Genomic DNA, 22,478 nt, shown 5'->3' on the forward strand with positions numbered 1-22,478 from the left:
TCAATGGAATTAATTAAAATAGAAGTAATGCTATCAATTCAAAGAATTGAGACTAAGGGTGTGTTTGGAAGCCCGGAAAATGATTTTCGGAAATCATTTTTCCGGGCTTGGGCTGTTTGGCAACCACTGGAAAACCCAGTTAACGGAAAATGATTTCCGTTGACTGGGGAAAACAAGCTCATTTTTCGCCGTTCAATTCTCTTACGCAAGCCGAAAGTTTTTTACGCAAGTCCACTTTTCCGGCGAAAACCACATGGTTTCCGCCGGAAACGAAAGTAATATGGTTTCCAGCGAGAAACCAGTGCTCTGGTTCCGCCGGAAACCGGGGGTGGTTTTTTTTTTTTTGTAATTAAAATATTAGTTTTAGTATTAATATAAATATTTTAAAATTTTAAATAAAATAATAAAAATATATAATTATACAATTCTACCCAATTTCCATAAAATGAACCAAACACACAAACATAGTTTTCCAAACTACATCCAAACACGGGAAATGGACCTATTTTCTGGAAAATGACTCATTTTTCAGAAAATATTTTCCAGAAGTCATTTTCGTGCTTTTCAAACACAACCTAAATATAGAAATAAGAGAATAATATAATTGTGTTGACAACCATGATAGTAATGAAGATAATATGTTTTTATTGTCTCAAAATAGGTGGTTAAGTAGCTGAAGCATAATTTTCATATCTACAGATTATGAACTCGATTCTTGTTAACGCATTTTTTAGTTGGGTTGTCGCACGAAATCTCCCTAGTGGTGTTTACCTCTCATGCCATGCGTAGTTTGTAGGCTAATACATACGGTTGTAAGAGTATGAGTTTATGTCGTGCACATTCTCACCTAGTGGTTACCAGTTACCTTAATGACCCCCAAAAAAATGTTGTTTTTGGAACGATGAATACAATGTACATATAGAAAGATCTAATTAGGCAATAGCCAATCGAATTATACGCTTCTTAAGTACTATATAGACACTTTGATAATATCGCTGGATTGGGATTATTTGACTCAAAAATAACTTCATTAGGTTTTGATTATTTTACCCAAGTCACAAAAAATGGTTTCATTAGGCCTAAGTTACCCGCCCAATACATTGCAATGTGGAACCCCATCCACTTATCAATGATGTACTTTTTTTTTTTTGGTGCAAACCGATGATGTACATTAAATAAACTTCACTTATATGTAATAGCTTGTAAATCAAAAAAGAGATGTATAACACCTAAAAAGTCAATGTGCGACCAATTCAATCAAGAGGGGTCGGCAAGAATAAAACTCACGACCCGTTAAAAAAAGTTATTTTGGAGAAAAATGGTCAAATTGGCCTTCAAAGTCAATCAGATAATGCAATTAGGTTTCCTAAGTTACAAAAAAAAAAAGTTAATTGTTGTTTTTTAAAAAAAAACTTATTTATTTATTTATTAAATTTAAATTAAAAAAAAAAAAAAAAGAGTACAACTACTAGCTGCCTCCTTCACGGACAGTCGTGGTTATCTTCGCGAAAGCCACGACTATCACAGATTGACGATCATGGCCGTCTTCCAGATATCTTGAACGAGGGCGGCGACCATAGCTTGCCAGACAGCCGGTGGTTGTACCTTTTTTTTTTGTTTAATAAATAAATAAATAAGTTTTTTAATAAACAAAATAAATAAATAATGTAAAAATGATACTCTGTACGTGTCAAGCTTAGAATAATTAACATGCTAAACATGTTGATTTGGACTCAATTGAACAATTTTACAAATTTAAGGTATCTTAATGAAGCATTGTTTATTTAAGCGACCTGATTACACTATCCCATTGACTTTGGGAACCAATTTAACTATTTCTCCTTATTTTTGATGATATAGGATAGGACGGTGTAATTTTTGAATATTTAGGGGTCAAACCATAAAACGAGAAACATGAGTTAAATATTGGGCCTAGTTTAACATCTCATAGATCTGGGGTCCAAGTGAAAATTTCCCAAATTATTTTTCTCCCTTATCGCGCCCTAAGAAAGGTATCGTTCACGCTGCTTCCTTGCCCCAATCCTTCTTCGCTGGAATCTCTGCCGCCCCGTCAAGCTTTCGCCGCCGCTTTCTACAGCCTAAACTTCATCGGCTCATTGTAACAAGCTTCAATTCATATTCGCTCTGTATAAACTTTCACCAGGTAGTCTCAATTTTCAATTCAATAGCTTCTTATTAGCATTTGTGGATAATATATTGCTGCGAAGAAAGCATTAATTCGAATTTGCTGTGCTTAGAGAATGGCTGAAAATAATCTCCGTTTTTGTACTTTTTTAGGTTAATCAATGGCGCATAGGCTATTGAGAGACGCCGAAGCTGATGGATGGGAACGGTCGGACTTTCCGATCATCTGCGAGTCGTGTCTCGGCGACAGTCCTTACGTTCGGATGGTAAGTTTTCCAAGTGAGAACTTTGAGTGTGTTTGGTTTGCACTAGAGAATCGGAATCAGAATGAGAATCAAATACTTGTAATGTTAATGAGTTAAATACTTGTAATGTTAATGAGTTTTGGTAAAAGTATTTTGCATGTACGATAGCAGGGTGGAATTAGAATGATTACCAATATTGATATTTGATTTTGTATGACTTTGGAATAAAAGTTTTTAAAATACAAAAATAAAAAATCATGACAATTGATCCTAATGACGTCCAAAGCACCAATATGAACAAAAAATAAAAACAAAAATCTAAAAGCACTGATCCAAACTTAAAAATCATATTACCAATAAAATGGAATGATACCCGTTTTTACTTAGGGAATGAGATTTTTAATTGAAGGGGTAATCAAATGACATAGTTGTGTTTTAAAAAGTTGTAAACCAAACACTAACTATGATTTTGATTCTCATTCTCATTCCTTGTGTGTAAACCCATGAACCAAACACACTCTTTCTTTTTTCTTTGTTGGTTTAGAATTTTGGCTTTACTGAGTTGCTGATTCTACCTGCTAGTTTTGGTGCACACCATTTCTTAGTGTCTATTTTGATGGTCAATCTTGTGTAAAGTTCTTCTTCCTTAGTCCTTACATTGTCCCTTGCACATATAATGAATTAATGATATGTTTTATGAGATTTGTGGTAGACTAGATGTATTCCATGTTTCCAATTGCTTGTAGCTTCTGTGATAAAAATCTCACTTGTGTTGTAAATATACCTACTTGAAATTATTATTTATTGAATTGATGTTGTGCAGAGTAAAGCTGATTACGACAAGGAATGCAAGATTTGTACGAGGCCCTTCACTGTTTTCAGGTGGAGGCCTGGTCGGGATGCGAGATACAAGAAAACTGAGATCTGTCAGACCTGCTGCAAGTTGAAGAACGTTTGTCAAGTTTGTCTTCTTGATCTTGAATATGGGTTACCTGTTCAGGTCCGAGACACCGCACTTAGTATCAACTCCAATGATGCCATTCCGAAGAGTGATGTGAATAGAGAATATTTTGCTGAGGAGCATGACCGCAGGGTATGTCTATATCTATCAGGAAGCTAAAATTATTGCTTAAATTATCACTAAAAGAACTGCTTGGTGAACTATGAAGCGTGATTAAAGTTACTCTATGCTTGCATCTTAAAATTTCAAGCAGCCTTTTGTTTCAAACTGTTTTCTTATCTTGAAAGGATAGAATTTGGATAGAACTTTTTGTTTGAGATGATTGACTTATTTTGAACACTTTGAAACTAATTTGATAATCACTCCATATGTTTTGTCTTCTTAATGCTTTGGTTGTGAAATTTGAAGATTTGAAAATCCAAGGCTGATAAATTCTTAACATTTATTCAAAACATAGCTTCCATAGGTGCTATGTGCTTGGCTTTTCCTCAACACTGTAGAATTAAGTTATGTTTTCTGCAGGCAAGAGCTGGGATAGATTATGAATCATCATATGGAAAGGTCCGTGCAAATGATACTATTTTGAAGCTTCAAAGAACGACTCCATACTACAAGAGAAATCGGGCCCATGTTTGCAGTTTCTATGTCCGGGGTCAATGTACTAGAGGCCTTGAGTGTCCTTATAGGCATGAAATGCCTGAAACAGGGGAGTTGTCACAGCAAAATATTAAAGATCGTTACTATGGGTATGTGGAACAGTTTCTTAATTTGCACAAGTATTTCATCTTTTTCTTTCTCTCCACTATAGTCACGATGCTATAAAGTTAATTTGTTGGTCATCTTTGCTTTTCTTGTTTATTCTGTGAATATTTATGTACTTGCAAACGTCCTCTAATTTATGTACTCTATTATTGACTCAGTTGGCTGCTTGAAATCTGAATCACATTTTATATAAAAATGATTGCAGAGTAAATGATCCAGTGGCGTTGAAGCTACTCAACAAGGCAGGTGAAATGCCTTCTCTGGAGCCTCCAAACGATGAGAGCATCAAAACCCTTTATGTTGGTGGAGTTGATGCAAGAATCACCGAGCAGGACCTGAGGGATCAGTTTTATGCACATGGTGAAATTGAGTCTGTAAAAATGGTGTTGCAGCGTGGATGTGCTTTTGTAACATATACAACAAGGGAAGGTGCTGAGAGGGCAGCTGAGGAACTTGCGAACAAGCTTGTAATAAAGGGCCTGCGGCTGAAATTACTGTGGGGAAGACCACAGGCACCAAAGCCTGAATCTGAGATGACCGATGAGTTGAGGCAGCAGGCGGCGGTGGCTCATGGTGGGTTGCTGCCGAGGGCCGTCATATCACAGCAACAGAACCAGCCCGATAACCAGGATCAACCTCCATACATGCCTTACTTCAACATTCCGCATATGCCTCAGCCCGAGAGAGCGTTTTATCCTTCAATGGATCCTCAAAGAATGGGAGCCCTTGTTTCTTCCCAAGATGGGAGTTCAAGTGCAGGAGCTTCAGGATCAGGCGAAAATAGAAGTGCTTCTGACCAGCAACCACAAGGACAACATTTCGGTTATCCACCCGCCCCACAACAACCTCAAGGTCAATTTTACAGGCCCTATTATCCACCCATTCCGCCCCCCTATGGCTACATCCCTCCCCCTCCACCACCTTATCAGCAGTTTCCTCCACCACCCTATCAACCTATGATCCCTCCACCGCCTCCCGGTGGCAACCCAACAGGACATCAACCTCAACCTCAGCCACACACCGGACCAGCTCAGCAAGGACCTGGACAACAAGATCCTGGACAGCAATCATAGTTTCATTGGTGTGGTCACATGTTTGGGACAAATATCTGCAGCAGAAAGCTTAAAACCATTGCTAGCTGCCAAAAGTTAAAATATTTCTATGTTTTTCCATGCAATTAAATGAATAGACTCTTTTTAAGTCACTTCAGATTGTTACCTTATAATTTTCTTAATCTCAGATAAAGTTGGGGCTTGTTTCATACAGATTACTGCCACAGCAATTATTTTAAGAGTAAGGTGTCAATGTGTCAATCTTTCTCCATTCAAAGCAGCTAGAATAGTGTTATTAGAATATGGAAACTAGGGTGTAATTGATTTGAGCCGTTCTTGGATAGTTAAAGCTATTGAAGTTCAAGTGCAAACGAGCTAAACTAAATCCAAGTAGGCAAGTTGTCAGTTTAAAATTCGGACACGATTCATAAAATTAAAACTCGAGCTTTATCAACAATATTTTGAGTTTGGTTTAACTCAAGTTTGAACTATTTGATCAATATATCATAACAATACTCAATGTTATACATTTATTAAGGTAATTTACATGTATGTATGTGTGTGTATATGTATATATAATTGGTTATTTTAAAATAACGGCTCTGTTTGATAAAATAATTATCAATATAAGTGTTCGGTTAAGTAGTTTTTTGTAACTTCAAATGTTAAAATTCAAGAAAAAAAAAAACACTAAGTTATCACAATACCTTTCTACAATAAGCTAATGTTGTCAGCTAACAACTATCATCTAATAGCCATATGCCAATATATAAAAAGATGGATTATTGGCAATGGGGTTCCTCAAAAATTAATTTGACTCAATAAACAGAGTTAAATTTGAACATTTGCGAAACCAAACTCAAATAACTTACTAAATTTGGACATTATTCGACATATACAAGCAACAGATAGTTAGATACAATGAATGTAATGAATCATCTACAGTACGTGTTGATAAGTACCCTAAAATTACAAGTCCGATTTCCCAGAAGTAACAGGGAAGCCAATGCCATGTCTCCGTGTGGGGAAGACCAAAAACATGAGACTACACAGCAAACCAATCCCAATCGGAACCACATCCAAAACCTCCTGCGTTTCATGATTCGGCCTCGGATACAAACAACTCACCACATTCTTGTCTTTCAAGGCGATCGCCACGAAAACGAGCACGGAGAGAACTGCGTGCACGTAGTCGATGGATCCCGCCCTGAACTTCACTAGATCGGCGCCGCCGGAGATCCCGGAGGCCGCCGCCGCCTGGGAGTCGAAGAGCCACAGGCCCCGGCGCGTGGCGAAGCCGTAGTAGACTTGGCCGTCACGCGCGCGGACGCTGTCGGTGAAGCACGCGAGGAAGCAGGAGAGGGCGAGGATTGAGAGGAGGACGAGCGTCATGGGGCGCGTGGCCGCGTCGCATGAGCCGTTGTTGGTGAAGATTGGGGTTAGTAGCTGGAAGGCTAGGAGCGTGCCAGTTGGAAGGAGATTGGCTAGGTGTGCCGTGCTCTCCAAGGCACGCTGCGACAACGACGGCGAAGTCGTCGCCGCCGGGGACGGCGGCGAAACCTCACGCTCATCCACCGTCGGAGCGGCGGATGTAGATGTGGCTGTTCTTGATCTAAGATTCTGAGACATTATATTCTTGTTGAATAGCAAAGTGAGAGACAAAAACTCTACAACAGTGTATCTTTGAAGCGGTTCAAGTGAAGATTATGGGGATTGTGTAACTTGGTGACATGAATATGAAGGATGGACTTGAAGATGGGTTGTTATTATAATGGTGGGGAGAAGAAGAAGACTTTGTCAAAGTGGGGGTGGGAGGATAGAGTTACGAACTTGCGTTAAAGCAATCGAACCAGCGAAGAGGTGTTAGGTGCATTTGACGTAGAAGAATAGGAAATAATGAAATACTTTCTTGCATGTCAAGGTCCACCCTCATCTGCTCTCTCTAAGTATTTAAATATCATATTATTCCTTTTCAGGTAGCCCATTAATAACAATTGATAAGGAAACTACTAATATAATTTCAGCTGAGTTGGGGTCAAGTTTGAGAAGAAAGATCAATGATCGAGTCTTATCAATGCAGTGAGTAGGCTCCTTGTACGCAGTAAACAAAGATCTAGCCTCTGTATTTAGATGTACGCAGTAAACAAAGATCTAATCTCTGTATTCAACTGAATTACCAGTATTTACATCTTCTCAATGCTCTGTCAGGCCGAGACGTAATGAACACTTGAGATTAGGAATTCAATATTTTGAAAAGAAACTGCTAAGTGCTAAGGTTGCTCCCATCCCTTCCAATATGGGATTGGCAATATGATGTGGCAAATGCCAGTATGCCACATCATTTTTTTTAGTGTACATGATTTACAAATTTTCATCTTTTGCAAATTTGAATAAAAATAGATTGTATTTACAGGATGTAATGTGAATAGTAAATGATTTGCAAATTGGATGATGTGAAGGTGGACTTATTTTTTAGAATATGAGAGATTTGCAGGGATCAGTCTAATATAATTGTAAGGTTAGAAGGACGAAAAGTGCACCTAATAAAGGTCTTGGATGTATTATGTAAAAATAAATAAATAAAAATTACAAGTAACTTTGTTTTTCTTCAGATTAGTTAATAAACAAATATTAATTAATAATAAAGAAACGTGTTATATATGACATAATATCAATAATACTTTTTCAACCATGCGTGTGTGTATGAGTGTATATATATCGGATAGGTTGTCTAGTAGTGTAAGGTAGCTAGGCTGACAAAACAATGAAGCTGCTTAGAAATGATGCATAAGGGAATAACGAAATATTAATTTGACCATAAACACTTCGTATAAGTGTTGAAGGATATGAGGCAAAACTTTGAAGTCCATGTCAAGATTTTATGTTTCTTAGGGTTTGCCGTGTTGGCCAACATGTGAAAAAACTTCATCTTTAATATATATAGAATCATGATGAGATCAGAACTAATAACCCAGTGAAAGGACTGAAAACTAATCTCATCCTCTCAAGTCTAGTTAATGACTGATGTTTTATTTTTTTTAAATGCAGTAGTGCACTCACATTATCAAACATTTTCAAATACACTTTATTAAATATTAAATACAGAAATGCCACATTTTTTTCCATTTTGTCAATAATAATAATAATAATAATTGAATTGTAATTTTTGATTTCTTGAGATAAGACTATTTTATCCCTACAATTTTCTTATTTTCAAAAGTAAATCTATTACCATATCATATTTGTAATTCACAACTATTTGTTTCCACCCCTATAATTTCAATTCAACTTTCAAAATATAATAATATAATAATATAATTTTTATTTTTATTATTTATAAAAGCAAAAATACAAATTCTCATGGCAAAAGACAAAGAATACTACAATTGCAAGTTTGATACATAAATTGCAACTCTTGCAATTTGACTGCTTACATGGCTTCAAGAAGAACAAAGAAAATTATTTCAAGAATTGCCACATAAGCTCCCCATTTCTGCTGTTGTTTCTATGTTGATGCACTGGCTACCCTGCATATATGCTACATTCTCATTTAGGTTTTGCTGTTAATTTGTGTAATTGTGGATGCAATGGTGATAAAGTGCTGGAAATTGTTTTAAAAGAGCTTGAAACGAAGAGCAATTATAACAATAAAACTAGATTAGTTATTAAAAAGTAAAATATGTTATCATTTCTTCTTGTTTAATGGAAGCAAGGGAATAATACCATGGTGCAACAGTAATGGTTTCATGTTCTTTCTTCTGATCCAGTTTCTGGAGGCAGATCGTATTTCACATGTCCGAGGTACAGGCCACAGGCGGGGGCCATTGGGCTTGCAGCAGTTATAGTCTTTGCATCGAGGATGCGCTTAACTGAAATGATGCATCAAATACAATCAATGTAAATGTAAATGTAAAAGATAAATTACCTCAGCTATAACATAAAGGCTCGAAAGTTTTATCCTCACCATCAGGAACAGTAAGATCACCAGTCCCGACTGCTTTAAGAACTCCAACGAGTAGCCTAACCTGTCGAGATTATATCTCTCAAGTTATGCATCAAGTCATCAAGTATCTAAGCTAAATAACGAATTTGATCATTATAGTATTAAAACATAAGACCAACCTGATGGTAAAGAAAAGAGCGTGCCCTTGCAGTGACCACTAAGCAACGGTGCCTTCTTCTAATGCCAAATTCATGCCTAGCTTCATGATCTGAACCTCCCAGCTTCACTTGATTGGGAATCACAGAACAAGGAAAACTGGCTTTTGAATTCAATGTCTCGGAGAGGCTCTCCATCACAGCATCACTTGGTTGCCTCTCCAAAATTGACGGAAAATATGGAGTTGATACAACCTCAGTAACATTTAATTCATCCAAAGTTCTGATGGGTGATTTTGCCTGTTAATTAAGAAGAAATGGTAGCTAAAATTCTAAGAAATTATCTTAAGGAAATTTTTTTATTTTTTTTTTTTAAAAAGGCATTCTTTGAAAGATGAAAAGGGAAATCAGACTATCAGAGGATAAGACATGGCAAAAGACACAGTATAAATGAATAAGATATAATCCTCGTCCCATCAGATTAACCAAAAAATATAACAATGAAATCAGAGAGGTTATATAGAATTAAGTACAAACCAATGGATAATGCAATAAATTATCTGAAAATTTGAAAATTATAGAATCAAAATAAAATCAGAAAAATATTTTATAATAGTATTAACCTGACATGCAGCAGCTCTAAAAGAACTGAAATCATGATGTCCAACAAGAATCCTGCATGCTTGCTAGACAAAATCAGACAAGAAAATAGCATCAAAACAATGAGAGAGCCTACACAATATCAAACTATATTTTTAAACCTTTTAATCAACCTGCATAGAGAGAAGATCTAGTTCCTCAGGCACATGCCAAGCCCGGTCTTTATTAAAGGCTGACAAAGGCTCTGGTCCAGATAATATGCAATAAAAGTACCTAAAAGAACATTCTCAATAATTCACCAAAACTTTTATGGTAATGAACGTGCACCATAAGTCTGATAAAAGACAACCCAAAAGTCATTTATCACTGGAAAATCAAAGGAAAAGTGGAAAACTGAGAATGAAGAGTAATGCCTAAGAAAAACCATCGTTCAGGATAAAAATACAGCATTTCAGCAGCAATTCTTTGGAAACTAATCAGACAATCTGAAGCTAAAACAAGACAACACACCATGTGTAACCTTTGAATGACATTAACCAATACATGAGAAAATATACAGGGATTGACTAATATGTAGGAGCTGCAGTACATATAACAGAAGTTTCAGGCATAAAATGCAGGCAGGCACTATGCACTAAGCATGATGATATCAACAAGTTAAAGTTTATTGATACATACGTCCTTTCTTGAGCTTTATATCTAGAATGAAAATCAGCTGCAACACGGCGAACATCAATGACCGTTACATCGCCCTCATTTTTCTGCAACAGGATTAAGATCTCAATCAATGAAAACTGAAAGATAGGAAGCAGCTAGTCATACTATAAAAAGAGTTCTCAGATAAACAAGATGTACCTGCAAAAAATGGTTCACAGCTCTTTTAACTACTTCAGGTTCATGGGGTGGTAACTGCATGCAAATAAGATTGTGCACATTAAGAAAACCTGCACACATTAACCACACATCTATAACTACTAACTCTATATGTGTTGCAGTAAGTAAATAAAGTCCAGAATCAAGAGCTAAAAGGCTATTATTCAGTTGCTAAACATGAGTTATATGTGAACACATAGTGGATCAAGCAAGATACAATCTCAAGACAGGGAAAACTTTATGATATTAATCAAAATAAAACCAAGTTTTGTGAATGCCTTGCGATACTATTTAAAAGTGCAGAGACCTTGATAATGAATGAAAAGAAGAAAGAAAGAGTAAAGTCATTGTTATCGAATCGAAATAGCATACCACTTCACCAGGTTTTCGTTTGCTTATCCTTTCTACATCTACATGGCAAACATTTGACAATGCATGCACTCCTGCATCCTACAACCAATTGTAGAAAGAATGATAATTAAAGAGCAGATTTTGCAATACCGTGAAATTTGATAAAGCACCCGCAGCCAATACCGGGCCTTGTGATCCTAGCCGCCTTGATAAAGGATAATTTGATACCATTTTGCATGGATATGTTTTTGTTGAGCAGAAAATAAAAGAAAAACTTACAGTTCGGCTTGAGCAAAATATTGATACAGGCTGTCCAATAAATCTTTTAAAAGCTTCCTGCATCAAACATGAAATGCAGTCAGAACCACCACAGGTTCAATATCCTTTTGCAAAAATATAGTCTCTGTAGACTACAGCATATATTTTTTAATTCATCATTTTATCTTTTCCTAACGTTTCCCTAAACTTTGAGGGGGAAAAAGGCTCAAAATTGCAATAAAGAAGGCTCAAACTCTGAGAAATGATAAAATTACCTCCAGAACACCGACGACGGTTCTGCAATTGGACTGTTGCTGAGCTCCGGCGAAGCGAGTTCCGATGTACTCGACTGCTACCAAGTATCTTTGAAGTCTAGGGTTCGAATTCATCTGCTTCTCACTGAGATTCGCGGCACACTGCTCTTCCTCTTCGACGCCGTTGCCGGCAATGTCGTGGTTGAGTTTGACTATTTTCGAAGGCCGTTGTGGAGATTCAGTTGATTGATCAAGCGAGTGTTTCGAAGTCTCCGATGTTTCGCCCGTCATTGGCGCCGCCGGCGATTTCTGCCACTCCCGCTAGTTTCAAGTGTTTCCCGGTGCTTTGTAGGGTTTAAGATTTGTTCAAATTTTTTTATACTCCGTATTTTATTTTTCAACATATAATTTTTTAAATCACTTATAAAGAAAAATGGTAATTTATACATTCAAGTCAATTATAAATATTACGGAGTATTCATTAATTATTAGTAATATTATGGAGTATCTTTTAATTTTAAAAAGGTGACATATTTCTTTCTTGAATTAAAAGGTGACATATATTATTCATATCATAAATTATTAGTGATGTAAATCTATAGATCACCAAATATTTGCTTAATAAAACACCCTCCACCTTGTTATTGCTTTTTAAAAAAAAAAAATAGGCTAAAGTGTCATCTAGCACCATGAATTATATCCAATTATTCATGCCGCACCCTGAACTTTCATATAGTATATATATCGAGCCGCAAACCAAAATAAAAAATTCACATAGAACCGCACCCTGAACTTTCATATAGTATATATATCGAGCCGCAAACCAAAATAAAAAATTCACATAGAACTTTTAGCAGGTTTCCAGGTCTTCTTGCTGACATGGCGTCTGATGTGACATTTCTCTTAACCTTATGTTGTCCATGTAAGCGTTTACATATTTAAAATTAAAAAAAAATTATTATATTAAAATAACCAGAATTTTATTGTCTTTATTTTTATAATGTATACTTTTCAATTTTGCAATTCCAATGTTTCAAATTTTTTTTCAGAATTTATATTTTTTGGCCAATTTATTGTTTAGTATTTTTTTAATTTTCCAAATTTATAGAAATGCTAATTTTTTTTGTTTGTATTTTTTGTTTTTAAAAAAAAATTATTTTTAATATGTAAATGCTTACATGACAACATAAGGTTAAAAAAAATGTCACATCACTTGTGTCAGCAGGAAGACCTGGAAACCTGCTAAAAGTTCTAAGTGAATTTTTTATTTTGATTTGCGGTTTGATATATACAATATGAAAGTTCAGGGTGCAGCATGAATAATTAGATATAATTCATGGTGCTAGATGACACTTTACCCAAAAAATATTATATCTTTCGTATTATTTTATGTGTCTAATTCAGTTAACAAAGTTTGACTAAAATTATTTTTAATTCAATTTTTTATAATATTATTTTTAGTATTAAAATACAAAATATATATATTTAAAAACTACCATCCTATTAAACACAAAAAGTAAAATTTAAAAATAAGTAAAAACTAATAAAAAAATTAATTTAACAAATAAATAATAAATATGACAAATAAAATAAAACAGAAAGAGTAACTTATTTCAAATGAATTGCCAGTTTAATTATCCAAAGCATTTCTTAATTAGGGAGTATATTATATGAGCAATTAGAAGAGAAACAAGAATAGCATTGAAGGAAGAAAAGGCATGTCTTGGCCTTCATTATAGATTTGCAGGCACAAATGGAGAAAACATGGCTATCAAATTAACAAAAAGGAGAAGATCAAAAACTTGATAGCAAACCAGACAACAACATTAACTAAATTGCATTTCTTTCTTCTTAAAGGGTTGGAAAGGAACATCAACCCAGAAACATGGCTAAACTGGTAAAATAACAACAAAACAGAAACATGGTAATTCATAAAACTGAACAAGAATACAAGAAATGGTGCAGTTCACCCCAACTTGAGTCCCCCTTCAAGCCACCACATTCTCCGGTTGATTCATTAGGCGTTTACAGAAAGGTTTTCAGTGAGACCAATGAGAGAGGAAGCAGAATCAGTAATACCGGTTTCCACAGATTTTTCTTCGTTTTCCTTTTCCCCTTCATTGAATTGCTTCTGCACCAGAGAAAAAATAACATTACATAGTGAAACATACCCCTTCTTATGCTGCTGAACTGCCACAAGGTTAAACTAATTTCTTTTTGGCTGTCAGCCAGTTAAATGTGAGTTGATCTCGGGGATTAAACTTATTCACCTTAGTGACATAGTAAAATACAAAACATTCAAGAATGCCGTTATCTATGTAAATGTGCATCGTTTTTTTCGTTTAATGTTTGAAGATGATTACGTATAAATACACTTTGCTTGTAAAAGGGGAAGAGGAAGAAAATGAAGGCTTACATGAGGGTCCCGATTCTGGAATACACCTGCTTCAGATCCTGTCTTAAAACTCCTGCTGGCCTTAATCAAATTCTCTCTATCCTCATAGAAGTCAAAGTCGTCCAACAGTGAGGACTTCTCGGAGTAAGACTTGAAGATGTTAAGCATTTCCAAGCCTTCCTTCAATCCAACCTGAAATTGAATCAAGCCAATCAGTTCAATTAATGCATATAATTTGAGAGGAATAACATCGGGGAGGAGAATGGCAATACAACAATTAAATGCACTACCTCTTGAGTGTCTCGGCTGTAAGTTACAGGCTTGTTGTCATTGTTTTCAAGGATAATGTGCCTCAACTGTGTGTTCGGGACATCTTTAACTATGTGCCACTTCACTGGGAAGAACCCACTCCACTTATCGAGTTGCCAAAAGTCCTTTTTCTGGTTAAAATCCACCTGCCCTGTCATCTCTGCTACACCCAAAAATTGTCCACTCCCATTTACCTGAAATTCATAACACAAATAGATACTTTGAGGATACAATGATGAGTTCTAAACCAACATTGAAGTTAAAAAGAGCAATTTTCGGGGGTAGGTTTGTTTGGGGGGGGGGGGTTGCACAGTCTATGTAAGAAGAGGAAAACCAACTTACAGAAAAGAAGAGGAATACTGGGCATTCTGTGCCTGCCTCACTTGCTTTTCCTTCAGCATCACCAAAAGCATTCTCCAATTTTTTGTTGCCGTTTGGAGTGCTTGACCAAACATCATATTTGACAGACTTGTGAATGTCATCTTCGCTGTATGACTTGATAACATAGAACTTTGCAGAATCATACTCAGTACTAAAATCTTCCTTGTTATACTTATTCCTTAGGGTGGACATTCTAAGTTGATCATCCTCACTTGACGGTTTTGAGGAGCTGCATTTACCACTCGCCCTTGGGCCACAAGTTAGCTCAGTCGAGGCTTCAACTGCTCCATTTCTGTTAAAATTTTCTCTCGATTTGAATTTGTAATTTCCGTTCCAGCCTCTACCGTTTGTTTGATAGTTAACTGAGCCATAGTGAGTATAAAGTCCTTGGTTTTGATTGTTATATGGCGGGAACTTCATAAGGCATCCGGGCTGAAAGCCTGAATCAAACTGCAAAAACAAAAGAACATCAATTTTATCGGAATGGGGAAAGAAAAAGACCAACAGCAGAGCTGACAAGATATTCCAACTGCTAATTGCCAAGTCAATGAAATGCAATAGCAGAATCTAATTATGTATAATTGAGAAATGGCATTACCCTATTTGATTGTTTGAGCGGCTGAGTTTGTGGGGAGGACTTCGAAAAGTTTGATGATTCAAACTGCTGAGTTTTGTGATTCAATGGCAAAGATGAATTTTTGTTTGATAGACCGCTGTTTGTCTTTGAAGAGTTGAAACCATTGGACTTCACTGAGCCATTTGAGCCAGCCATAGATTTAAAATTCCGAGATTTAGAAGCTGTGCCATATGTTAGATCACCATTTGTATAACACCATGAATAACAAGGCAAGCCATCCGAACCATACGATACAGGCTGCTGAAGGTATCCCGATGTCGTGTAGGGTTGTTGCTTCCCGTCAGAACCAATAAATCCAGTAGTATACGGAGCATAACCAGGCAAATAGTAGAGGTAATATCCATTATCCGATGGCATACTCTGACCATTGTTATAATTCCCATTATAACCTGTGAAAACAGCAAGCCAAACCGGGATTAGTTATTTAACTCATTACCTGTATAAACTAAATCAACACATATATGTGACCATGGTTGCAGTAGGCGCTAGTCGGGCAGTAGACTAACGCCTAGGCGGCGACCTATAAAAACAAAAAAATAGTGCATGTGTGTGGGTGTATGTGATATATATTACTTTTCTTATTTATATAATAAATAAATTTAAATATATATAAATATAATTTTTATAAAAAAAAAAAAAAAAAACTAAAAAGGCCGATCCCCCGAATTAACTCGACTAACTCTGCCAAGTTGGGTGAGTCAACTCGACAGAGTTCGGCAGCCAACTCGGCCAAGTTAGGCACTAGGCGGCCGGTTTTTGCAAAAGTGAATGTGACTAATGTTCTTCCAAAATATGTGCCTTGTTAAACCTGAAGGTGCAAAGGAATAACCAAAACCAATACAAGATCTAACCTGGGTAGTAATAATCACAACAGCTAGCCATCGAATAGTATGAACCTTGTTCAGGAACTGCTCCTTGATCAGCACCACCCTTGACACCGGTCTCAGTACCAACCATTGAAGGAATGGGAGATATTGAATCAGATGCTTTTCCATCTTTAACAGTGCCCTGAAGAAAAAAATGGATTAAAACCCATTGAAGCACATTAAAACTACCAAAAAGGAGACGAAAATCCCAATAAAAAAAGAAAAAACACAAAATCTCATAGAGGTAGAAGAATGCGTTAAATTTAGCATATCAAAGTATAGAACGAATATGTACAAAGTATACCATATCTTTGTTGATCAATTTTGTAGATGAATCAGACTTCAATCCAGCAGTGACAGCTTCGGCTTTAAAAATAGTTAAGTAGTTTCACCATAACACAGTGTCATCTTATCTCAAACAAAAAGAAGTCACTATTCACTACTAAGGCAATTTGGAAATGATTCTGAAACTTAGCAATTGTAACTATGCAATTAAACGCGAATACATAGAAATATCAAACATCAAACATGCAGGGATTCACCAATTACAGCACATATTTAACAGAGAACAGATTATCACAAGCTCGGCATGAATGGGGTTGAAATTAATAACATTCCAATCTCTCTTCAAATGAAGAAATGCTTAGACGAGCAGATCACAAGAACATAACATTTTTGTGTAGAGCTGAAGACTATACACTTCAAACCAAACATACGATGCCAAACAAACTCAAAGAACATATCGGAAGGATACATTTCTCCACTATCTTCTCTCCAGCCATGATCAACCTTCGCAACCCAGTGTTCAACCTGAATTAGGACCCAGTCAACAAAAGATAACAAAGTTTAAACTGTCTATCATGAGTTGCAAACATATCATAACGAATAAAATAACCAAAAATAGGAAGATACTTCCACTATCATACAACAAATCACAAGATGAATTGGGCATATTTTTCAAATTGGAAATACCATTATGCTAACAAAAAGGAGCTTTTCTTTTCTGGTTACAATAAGCCAGAATCAGATAGTGCTTCACAGCACCACAGTGACGTAATGCAACCAGCAGAAAAACATGGGTTTTTTCCATTAGAAAACATTCTATATTTGTATATGGTGAATCTTTCTCAGCTGCAAATCAAACTTGGTAAAAGCAATTCCACCACTCATGTTGAACAACAATAACCAAACATCTTTAAAACAATCAAATAACACACACACACACACACAGCTAGTTAATAACCAAAAATCTCTATAACTACATAATTTCCACACAAAGCTAAAAAAGACGAAGAGTTCATTTTACCAAAAGCTGGGAAATAAGTTCAAAACGCAAAATATTTCTTTAAATCACCCAAGTATGCATTCCTAATCCATAAACCTTGTTACCCAGAAACAGAAGCATAAAAAGCATGTAGAAATACGTGTAGATATCTTTACACGGGAAACCCAAAACCAACGATCCAGATCTCCTTCTCCCTGAAGAGCTAAAACCGTTTTTCTACCCAAACCCAAGCAAAAGCTAAGCAAAGGGCATGAACAAGAGCAACAAACAGACTAAAAAAATAAACTGACCTTTAAGAAAAAAGGTTTAAGAAAACAGCAACCAGGTAAGGAGGAACCCGGCGGCTTGGATCTAAACGGAGCTTCGGAAAACCGCTTTAGAGCTAAAAGCGGTTTTCCTGCGGAGATTTGAAGCGGGGTGAAAGACCAAGAGGAAAAGAGGGAGAAATCAGGTTGAGCAGGGAAGACTATAAAATGGGGGAGGCGTGAGGAGTAGAGAGGTACACGCTATAGCATGGGCAGCGAGTAAAAACCCTTGTGACTGATCCAACGGCTGAGATTTATTTCTTAATTCGGTGAACTATGTTCTTGGGCGTCGATGCGGAATGCGAAGTGAAGCGGGGAAAAAATTTTAACGAAATTTTAAATTCTTTTAAGAATTACAAAAGGGTATGAGGAAATAAATAAGAGAAGTGTGGAGAATTTTTTATTTTTTTTTAATTACTATTGACTCTGTTACAATGTAAGTGTTTGTTATTAGTGACACAAAGAACTCATGTTTAGGAGTGAGCAAAATTATTCAAAAATCGATGAAATCGATTACGGAATTGACCAAAAATTTTGGTTATCGGTTACAACATTAAAATATATATATTATTCGATTATGAGCTTTTATAAAATTCGGTCACCAAATACTGCTGATTTGATTTTTGAAATTTCAAATGCTTAAGTGCCCAACTCCCAACCCCAATTATTTAATTAAAGGCATCGGTTATCCGTAACCGAAACGACACGTCGACACTCACCCCTACAGTCATGCCTGAGATAACTCTCTCTACTAAAAGGAATATCAAGGAACACGGCCTCCTTGAAGCACAAAGAAATCGAAAACATTGACAAATTCACTGATGTTTGATAATTTGGTGAAGAAGGAAGCTCTGTGTACTACTATCAACGGAGGCAATAATGGCCAACTAAACTATCTTTCAAAAATGTGGTGGCTAACGAGACAGGTCCCTATCGCAGAAACCATAGGAAATTGATTTGGTGTCTGATGGTGAAGATGAAGAATATGACGAGAATATGGATGGTGGCTACCCGAGGATTGTCCTCACGAAGGAAGAAAAAGTGAGATTGCAAACCAAATGGAGGCAACATTAATAATCAAGGTGTTTAGGGGAATGTCAGATATACTTATCTCCTCAAATGGCTAATAGCATTATGGCACCCAAGGCTATGATGGAGTTGGTTACCATTGAAAATAGATATTTCCTCGTTAAGTTTGCATATGTGGAAGATTACGACTTTGCCAAATATGGAAGACCTTGGATGGTGCTTGATCACAATTTAATTGTTAAATAATGGGTTCTAAAGTTTGATCCTCTCACGGATACAACTGAGAGAGTGATCGTATAGTATGAGTTAGATTTCCCTGCTTGTCGATTGAGTATTACGATCACAGCATCCTCATGAAGGTCGAACGCCCAATAAAAATCGGTACATCTATTGGCTTGGTCTCAATAGCAAAAATTGTCATATATGTGTGGAGGTTGACATCACTAACCTCTTTTAGCTAAGTTCATGATCCGAAGAAATATTAGGGGAGATGTATATGAAGGACTTCATTGAATCTGTTTTCAATGTAGCATGTATGACCATGATGTTGAACAATGTCCTCAGAAATGCCATAATAATGAGACTGAATTCCTGACATCAACTCGATGTAAATAATATGATCCTCAAGTAACAGCTCAATGGGGAGGAAACATGGCTGGAGAAGATATCCAACGCCGGTAATGGCTATACGGACAACCCGAATGGCAATAGGGCAATTGGAAAAGAAAGGTTTCTAATTATACCTGACGTCACGAAGGATTACAGGCCCTGGATGATATTTTCCATGAGTTATGAAAAGAAGGATCATAGAGGTGGCAAAATGGAAATAATGAGTTGAAATGTAACAATATAAATGGGGATAAAAAATGGAGATGAACCTAGGTCGGAATTTGCTGCGTTGGGTACACATATGGGGTAGAATGATGATATTATTGAATGATACCAGGAACTAGAGCATACTAACCAACCCATAAATAGCATTCACAACATAGACCCAAATTCTAGTTGATATAATAATGGGAAAAGATTGGTAGTTCAAGCCTATGAGAAACAAATCAATTGAACAATACTCATGGGTTGCACATAAAACCCACGAAAGATGCTAGGTCATAATTGATGTTGTATAAATGGGAGTGTAAAAGTGGGTGTGTTATGTCGTTCCGCTGAGGATTGGGGTTATGACACGTAATTGTGTGAATTAAGAATACTAGGCACTAGAGTATGTGAATCAACTAGAATCCAAGCAACTNCTAGAGTATGTGAATCAACTAGAATCCAAGCAACTAATAACTGAATGATGGAAAATAAAAGAAAGCAATTGACTAAGGAATTAACTGTATGATAAGGGAATGGGTCAGATTAGGGGAATTGTAATCTTGATGTTCTAACAGTCTTAGAAGTTGGGAAGGAATAATTAACCTAGGGATTTACGGGTAATGCACAAAAGAATTCAGTTCAGCTACTTTCGTAATCAATAAACAGAATTAGGCTACAATTGCCCCACTGTCGTGATGCATCAATTATAACCTTAAGAACCTAAGCATTGTAAGCCCCCAAAATTACGCCTATTCTCATAGTAGGAAAATTAGGTTGAAATTGGTAAGGCTCGAGGTCTCCATCCAACTTTCGTTGTAATGAATCCCTCTCCTAGACTAGCAATTAATTGTGGCCATCAATCGTAGGAAGAAAATCCCCAAATCAACATAAACCCTAGGTAAAAGATTCAATCCCTTTATGCAATAATCACCAATTGAACATCAAGATTAACAATGGATCCCTAATCCAAACACATAGGCGAATTACTCACGCATGATTGGAGTAAACAAAGCAAAGCAATAGTAAATAACCGTAAACATTGCAAGAAAGCTGAGAACAAAATAAATAAAGGAATAAAAGAACTTAACTGATAAATAACAAATCCAACTTCAATCCGAGATTCCAAACTTGAAATTAAATAATCTAATCTAGATTATACTAGGGAAATATAAAGAGAAGGGGAAAATAATCTAACTAGGGTTCAGAACTCTGTAAGGGAACCCCCTCTTAATTGTAGAGGATAAGTAGAATATATAGGAGATAGATGGGCCTTGGCCCATTAGGCAACTTCCAATTCTTTTCCAATTTGTATTCTTGTTTCCTTTCTTCCTTGTAATTCCCTTTTCTTCCAGAACTTGTCCAAAATGCTCCAAAATTCTTCCTTTGTTGTTTCTTGTAGATAATTCAACAGTTGGACAATATAACACACAAACAATTCCAAATTTCACTAGGACAAGAGAAATAAGCATCAAAACAACTAAAATAAGGGGTGAATAATTGTACAAAATAGTGGATATCAATAATCTAGATGAGAGGGTACTAAGTAAAGGCACAAAGGTCGAGTAAACTAGGCTAGGGTTGCGATTGAACACACAATGGTAAGAGGCGATAGACAAGGAGGTATAACGTCTCAAATTGTTTGCATGGAAAATGAGGAAGACACTGCCCTCATACTAGAATCCGATATTATCTCTACAAAACATTATAGCGACCCGCCGGGAGATGGGCTTGCTGGAACATCCACCATGGGGGTAGAAGAACCTTTTGAGGATATCGTGAATGCCTCATTTGGGTGAGATGGACATGGATTTGTAAGGTTCCCTCTTTTGTTATTGGCTTGTTTCTTGCAAGCTTGTCTTTTATTGTGCTTTGCTTTGTTTGGTTTGTTTTTGTTTGGTTTCGTATGAAGGTTATCGTATGGAAAATTGTTAAGGCACGACATCTACGAGTTTCGTTAGAGCCGCAAGATGGATGATTAAATGGTATATACCCAACATTATCAATTGAAACGAAGACATCGGGTAGTACTGCGAATGATATCTATATGAAACTAGACTACGATAACTCGATTATAGACGAGGCTCTCAGCTTTTGTGGAGGGATATGGATTCTTTGGAATGTTGGGGTAAACATTGAGGTGTTAACTTCCCAACCCCACTTCATTCATATGGATGTCAGTATTGTGGGCAAGCAAAGATGGAGTTTCATTGTGGTCTATGGTAGCCCAACTCTGCATCTTCGGCAACTGTTATGAAGGGATTTGAGTATAAGGAAGTTGCTTTCGGACACATAAACTTCTTCATCTTCACTATTTTTGTACTATATATTTCTTTACTCTTCATCACACTAAAACATAATCTAAAAGCGTAATCATTATAAATCTCATGTGCATCATCAACATAACTTACTGACAACCATAACAAATCATGATCAACTGCAAAACACACAGTTTTGAATAAAACAGAGATTGAATCATATATACAATGAACACCATATATCTAAGTAGAGGGTGTTAAGGGTATGTCGAATCAATCTAGTTATATTGTATAATGAAATAGAGTCTTCAATGTATATAGCTAGATTCCATATAATAAGACACATAAATTTATAAAATAGTACACAAGTATCTTAAGTGTTTACACAACTACCCATGTGATTTAGGTACAAAATTCATGATCATAAACACACAGAATACCACACACAAAAACTCATCACACCCCACAAGCGACCCCGTGAATTCACAACAAAAAAAAAAAAAAAAANAAAAAAAAAAAAAAAAAACTAATCACACGATACACATAACTCATCTCAAGTGTTTACATAACTACCCCTACGATCTACATACAAAATTCATGA

General features: G+C 36.2%; 5 protein-coding genes across 7 annotated transcripts in view; 2 read left to right on the forward strand and 3 right to left on the reverse strand.

Annotated features, from left to right (window-relative positions):
* LOC116027221 (sterol 3-beta-glucosyltransferase UGT80B1) overlaps window positions 1–22,478 on the forward strand; it is a 713,221-nt gene that overhangs the window by 247,053 nt on the left and 443,690 nt on the right. The gene's annotated exons all lie outside the window — the stretch shown is intronic.
* On the forward strand, window positions 1,948–5,378 carry LOC116027261 (zinc finger CCCH domain-containing protein 49-like). The gene is made up of 5 exons (XM_031268781.1): window positions 1,948–2,164; window positions 2,299–2,411; window positions 3,214–3,483; window positions 3,874–4,097; window positions 4,319–5,378. The coding sequence occupies exons 2-5, from the start codon at window positions 2,307–2,309 to the stop codon at window positions 5,184–5,186; spliced, it is 1,467 nt and encodes a 488-aa protein (XP_031124641.1). The 5' UTR covers window positions 1,948–2,164; window positions 2,299–2,306; the 3' UTR covers window positions 5,187–5,378.
* On the reverse strand, window positions 5,997–7,086 carry LOC116027633 (protein DMP3). The gene has a single exon (XM_031269341.1). The coding sequence runs from the start codon at window positions 6,792–6,794 to the stop codon at window positions 6,135–6,137; it is 660 nt and encodes a 219-aa protein (XP_031125201.1). The 5' UTR covers window positions 6,795–7,086; the 3' UTR covers window positions 5,997–6,134.
* On the reverse strand, window positions 8,473–11,934 carry LOC116027413 (tRNA pseudouridine synthase A). Of its 2 annotated transcripts, none has more exons than XM_031269039.1 (11): window positions 11,621–11,934; window positions 11,367–11,423; window positions 11,109–11,186; window positions 10,719–10,772; window positions 10,542–10,624; window positions 10,037–10,136; window positions 9,887–9,949; window positions 9,288–9,563; window positions 9,130–9,190; window positions 8,889–9,034; window positions 8,473–8,692 (listed from the first exon to the last, which is right to left on the reverse strand). In XM_031269039.1, exons 1-10 carry the CDS (start codon window positions 11,888–11,890, stop codon window positions 8,910–8,912), a joined length of 1,167 nt encoding a protein of 388 aa, XP_031124899.1. In that variant the 5' UTR covers window positions 11,891–11,934; the 3' UTR covers window positions 8,473–8,692; window positions 8,889–8,909. The 2 variants fall into 2 exon arrangements, with proteins under 2 accessions (XP_031124899.1, XP_031124890.1); XM_031269030.1 differs by having other exon boundaries at window positions 8,473–8,703.
* On the reverse strand, window positions 13,301–17,923 carry LOC116027169 (YTH domain-containing protein ECT1). Its single transcript, XM_031268625.1, has 9 exons — window positions 17,763–17,923; window positions 16,942–16,997; window positions 16,492–16,553; window positions 16,173–16,329; window positions 15,283–15,710; window positions 14,646–15,134; window positions 14,285–14,497; window positions 14,016–14,186; window positions 13,301–13,730 (listed from the first exon to the last, which is right to left on the reverse strand). Exons 2-9 carry the CDS (start codon window positions 16,967–16,969, stop codon window positions 13,617–13,619), a joined length of 1,662 nt encoding a protein of 553 aa, XP_031124485.1. The 5' UTR covers window positions 16,970–16,997; window positions 17,763–17,923; the 3' UTR covers window positions 13,301–13,616.

Source organism: Ipomoea triloba, chromosome 1 (genome assembly GCF_003576645.1).
Source record: "Ipomoea triloba cultivar NCNSP0323 chromosome 1, ASM357664v1".
Classification (NCBI taxonomy): Eukaryota; Viridiplantae; Streptophyta; class Magnoliopsida; order Solanales; family Convolvulaceae; genus Ipomoea; species Ipomoea triloba.

Coding starts and splice junctions, on each gene's coding strand:
- LOC116027261 (XM_031268781.1), top strand. CDS start 2,307: ATGGCGCATAGGCTATTGAGAGACGCCGAAGCTGATGGATGGGAACGG. Junction 3,484..3,873: donor CTGAGGAGCATGACCGCAGG/GTATGTCTATAT, acceptor TGTTTTCTGCAG/GCAAGAGCTGGGATAGATTA. Junction 4,098..4,318: donor ATTAAAGATCGTTACTATGG/GTATGTGGAACA, acceptor AAATGATTGCAG/AGTAAATGATCCAGTGGCGT.
- LOC116027633 (XM_031269341.1), bottom strand. CDS start 6,794: ATGTCTCAGAATCTTAGATCAAGAACAGCCACATCTACATCCGCCGCT.
- LOC116027413 (XM_031269039.1), bottom strand. CDS start 11,890: ATGACGGGCGAAACATCGGAGACTTCGAAACACTCGCTTGATCAATCA. Junction 10,625..10,718: donor CTGTGAACCATTTTTTGCAG/GTACATCTTGTT, acceptor ATCCTGTTGCAG/AAAAATGAGGGCGATGTAAC. Junction 9,564..9,886: donor TTAGAGCTGCTGCATGTCAG/GTTAATACTATT, acceptor CTTAATTAACAG/GCAAAATCACCCATCAGAAC.
- LOC116027169 (XM_031268625.1), bottom strand. CDS start 16,969: ATGGCTGGAGAGAAGATAGTGGAGAAAT. Junction 16,330..16,491: donor AATTGATCAACAAAGATATG/GTATACTTTGTA, acceptor TTTTTTCTTCAG/GGCACTGTTAAAGATGGAAA. Junction 14,187..14,284: donor ACAGCCGAGACACTCAAGAG/GTAGTGCATTTA, acceptor ATTCAATTTCAG/GTTGGATTGAAGGAAGGCTT.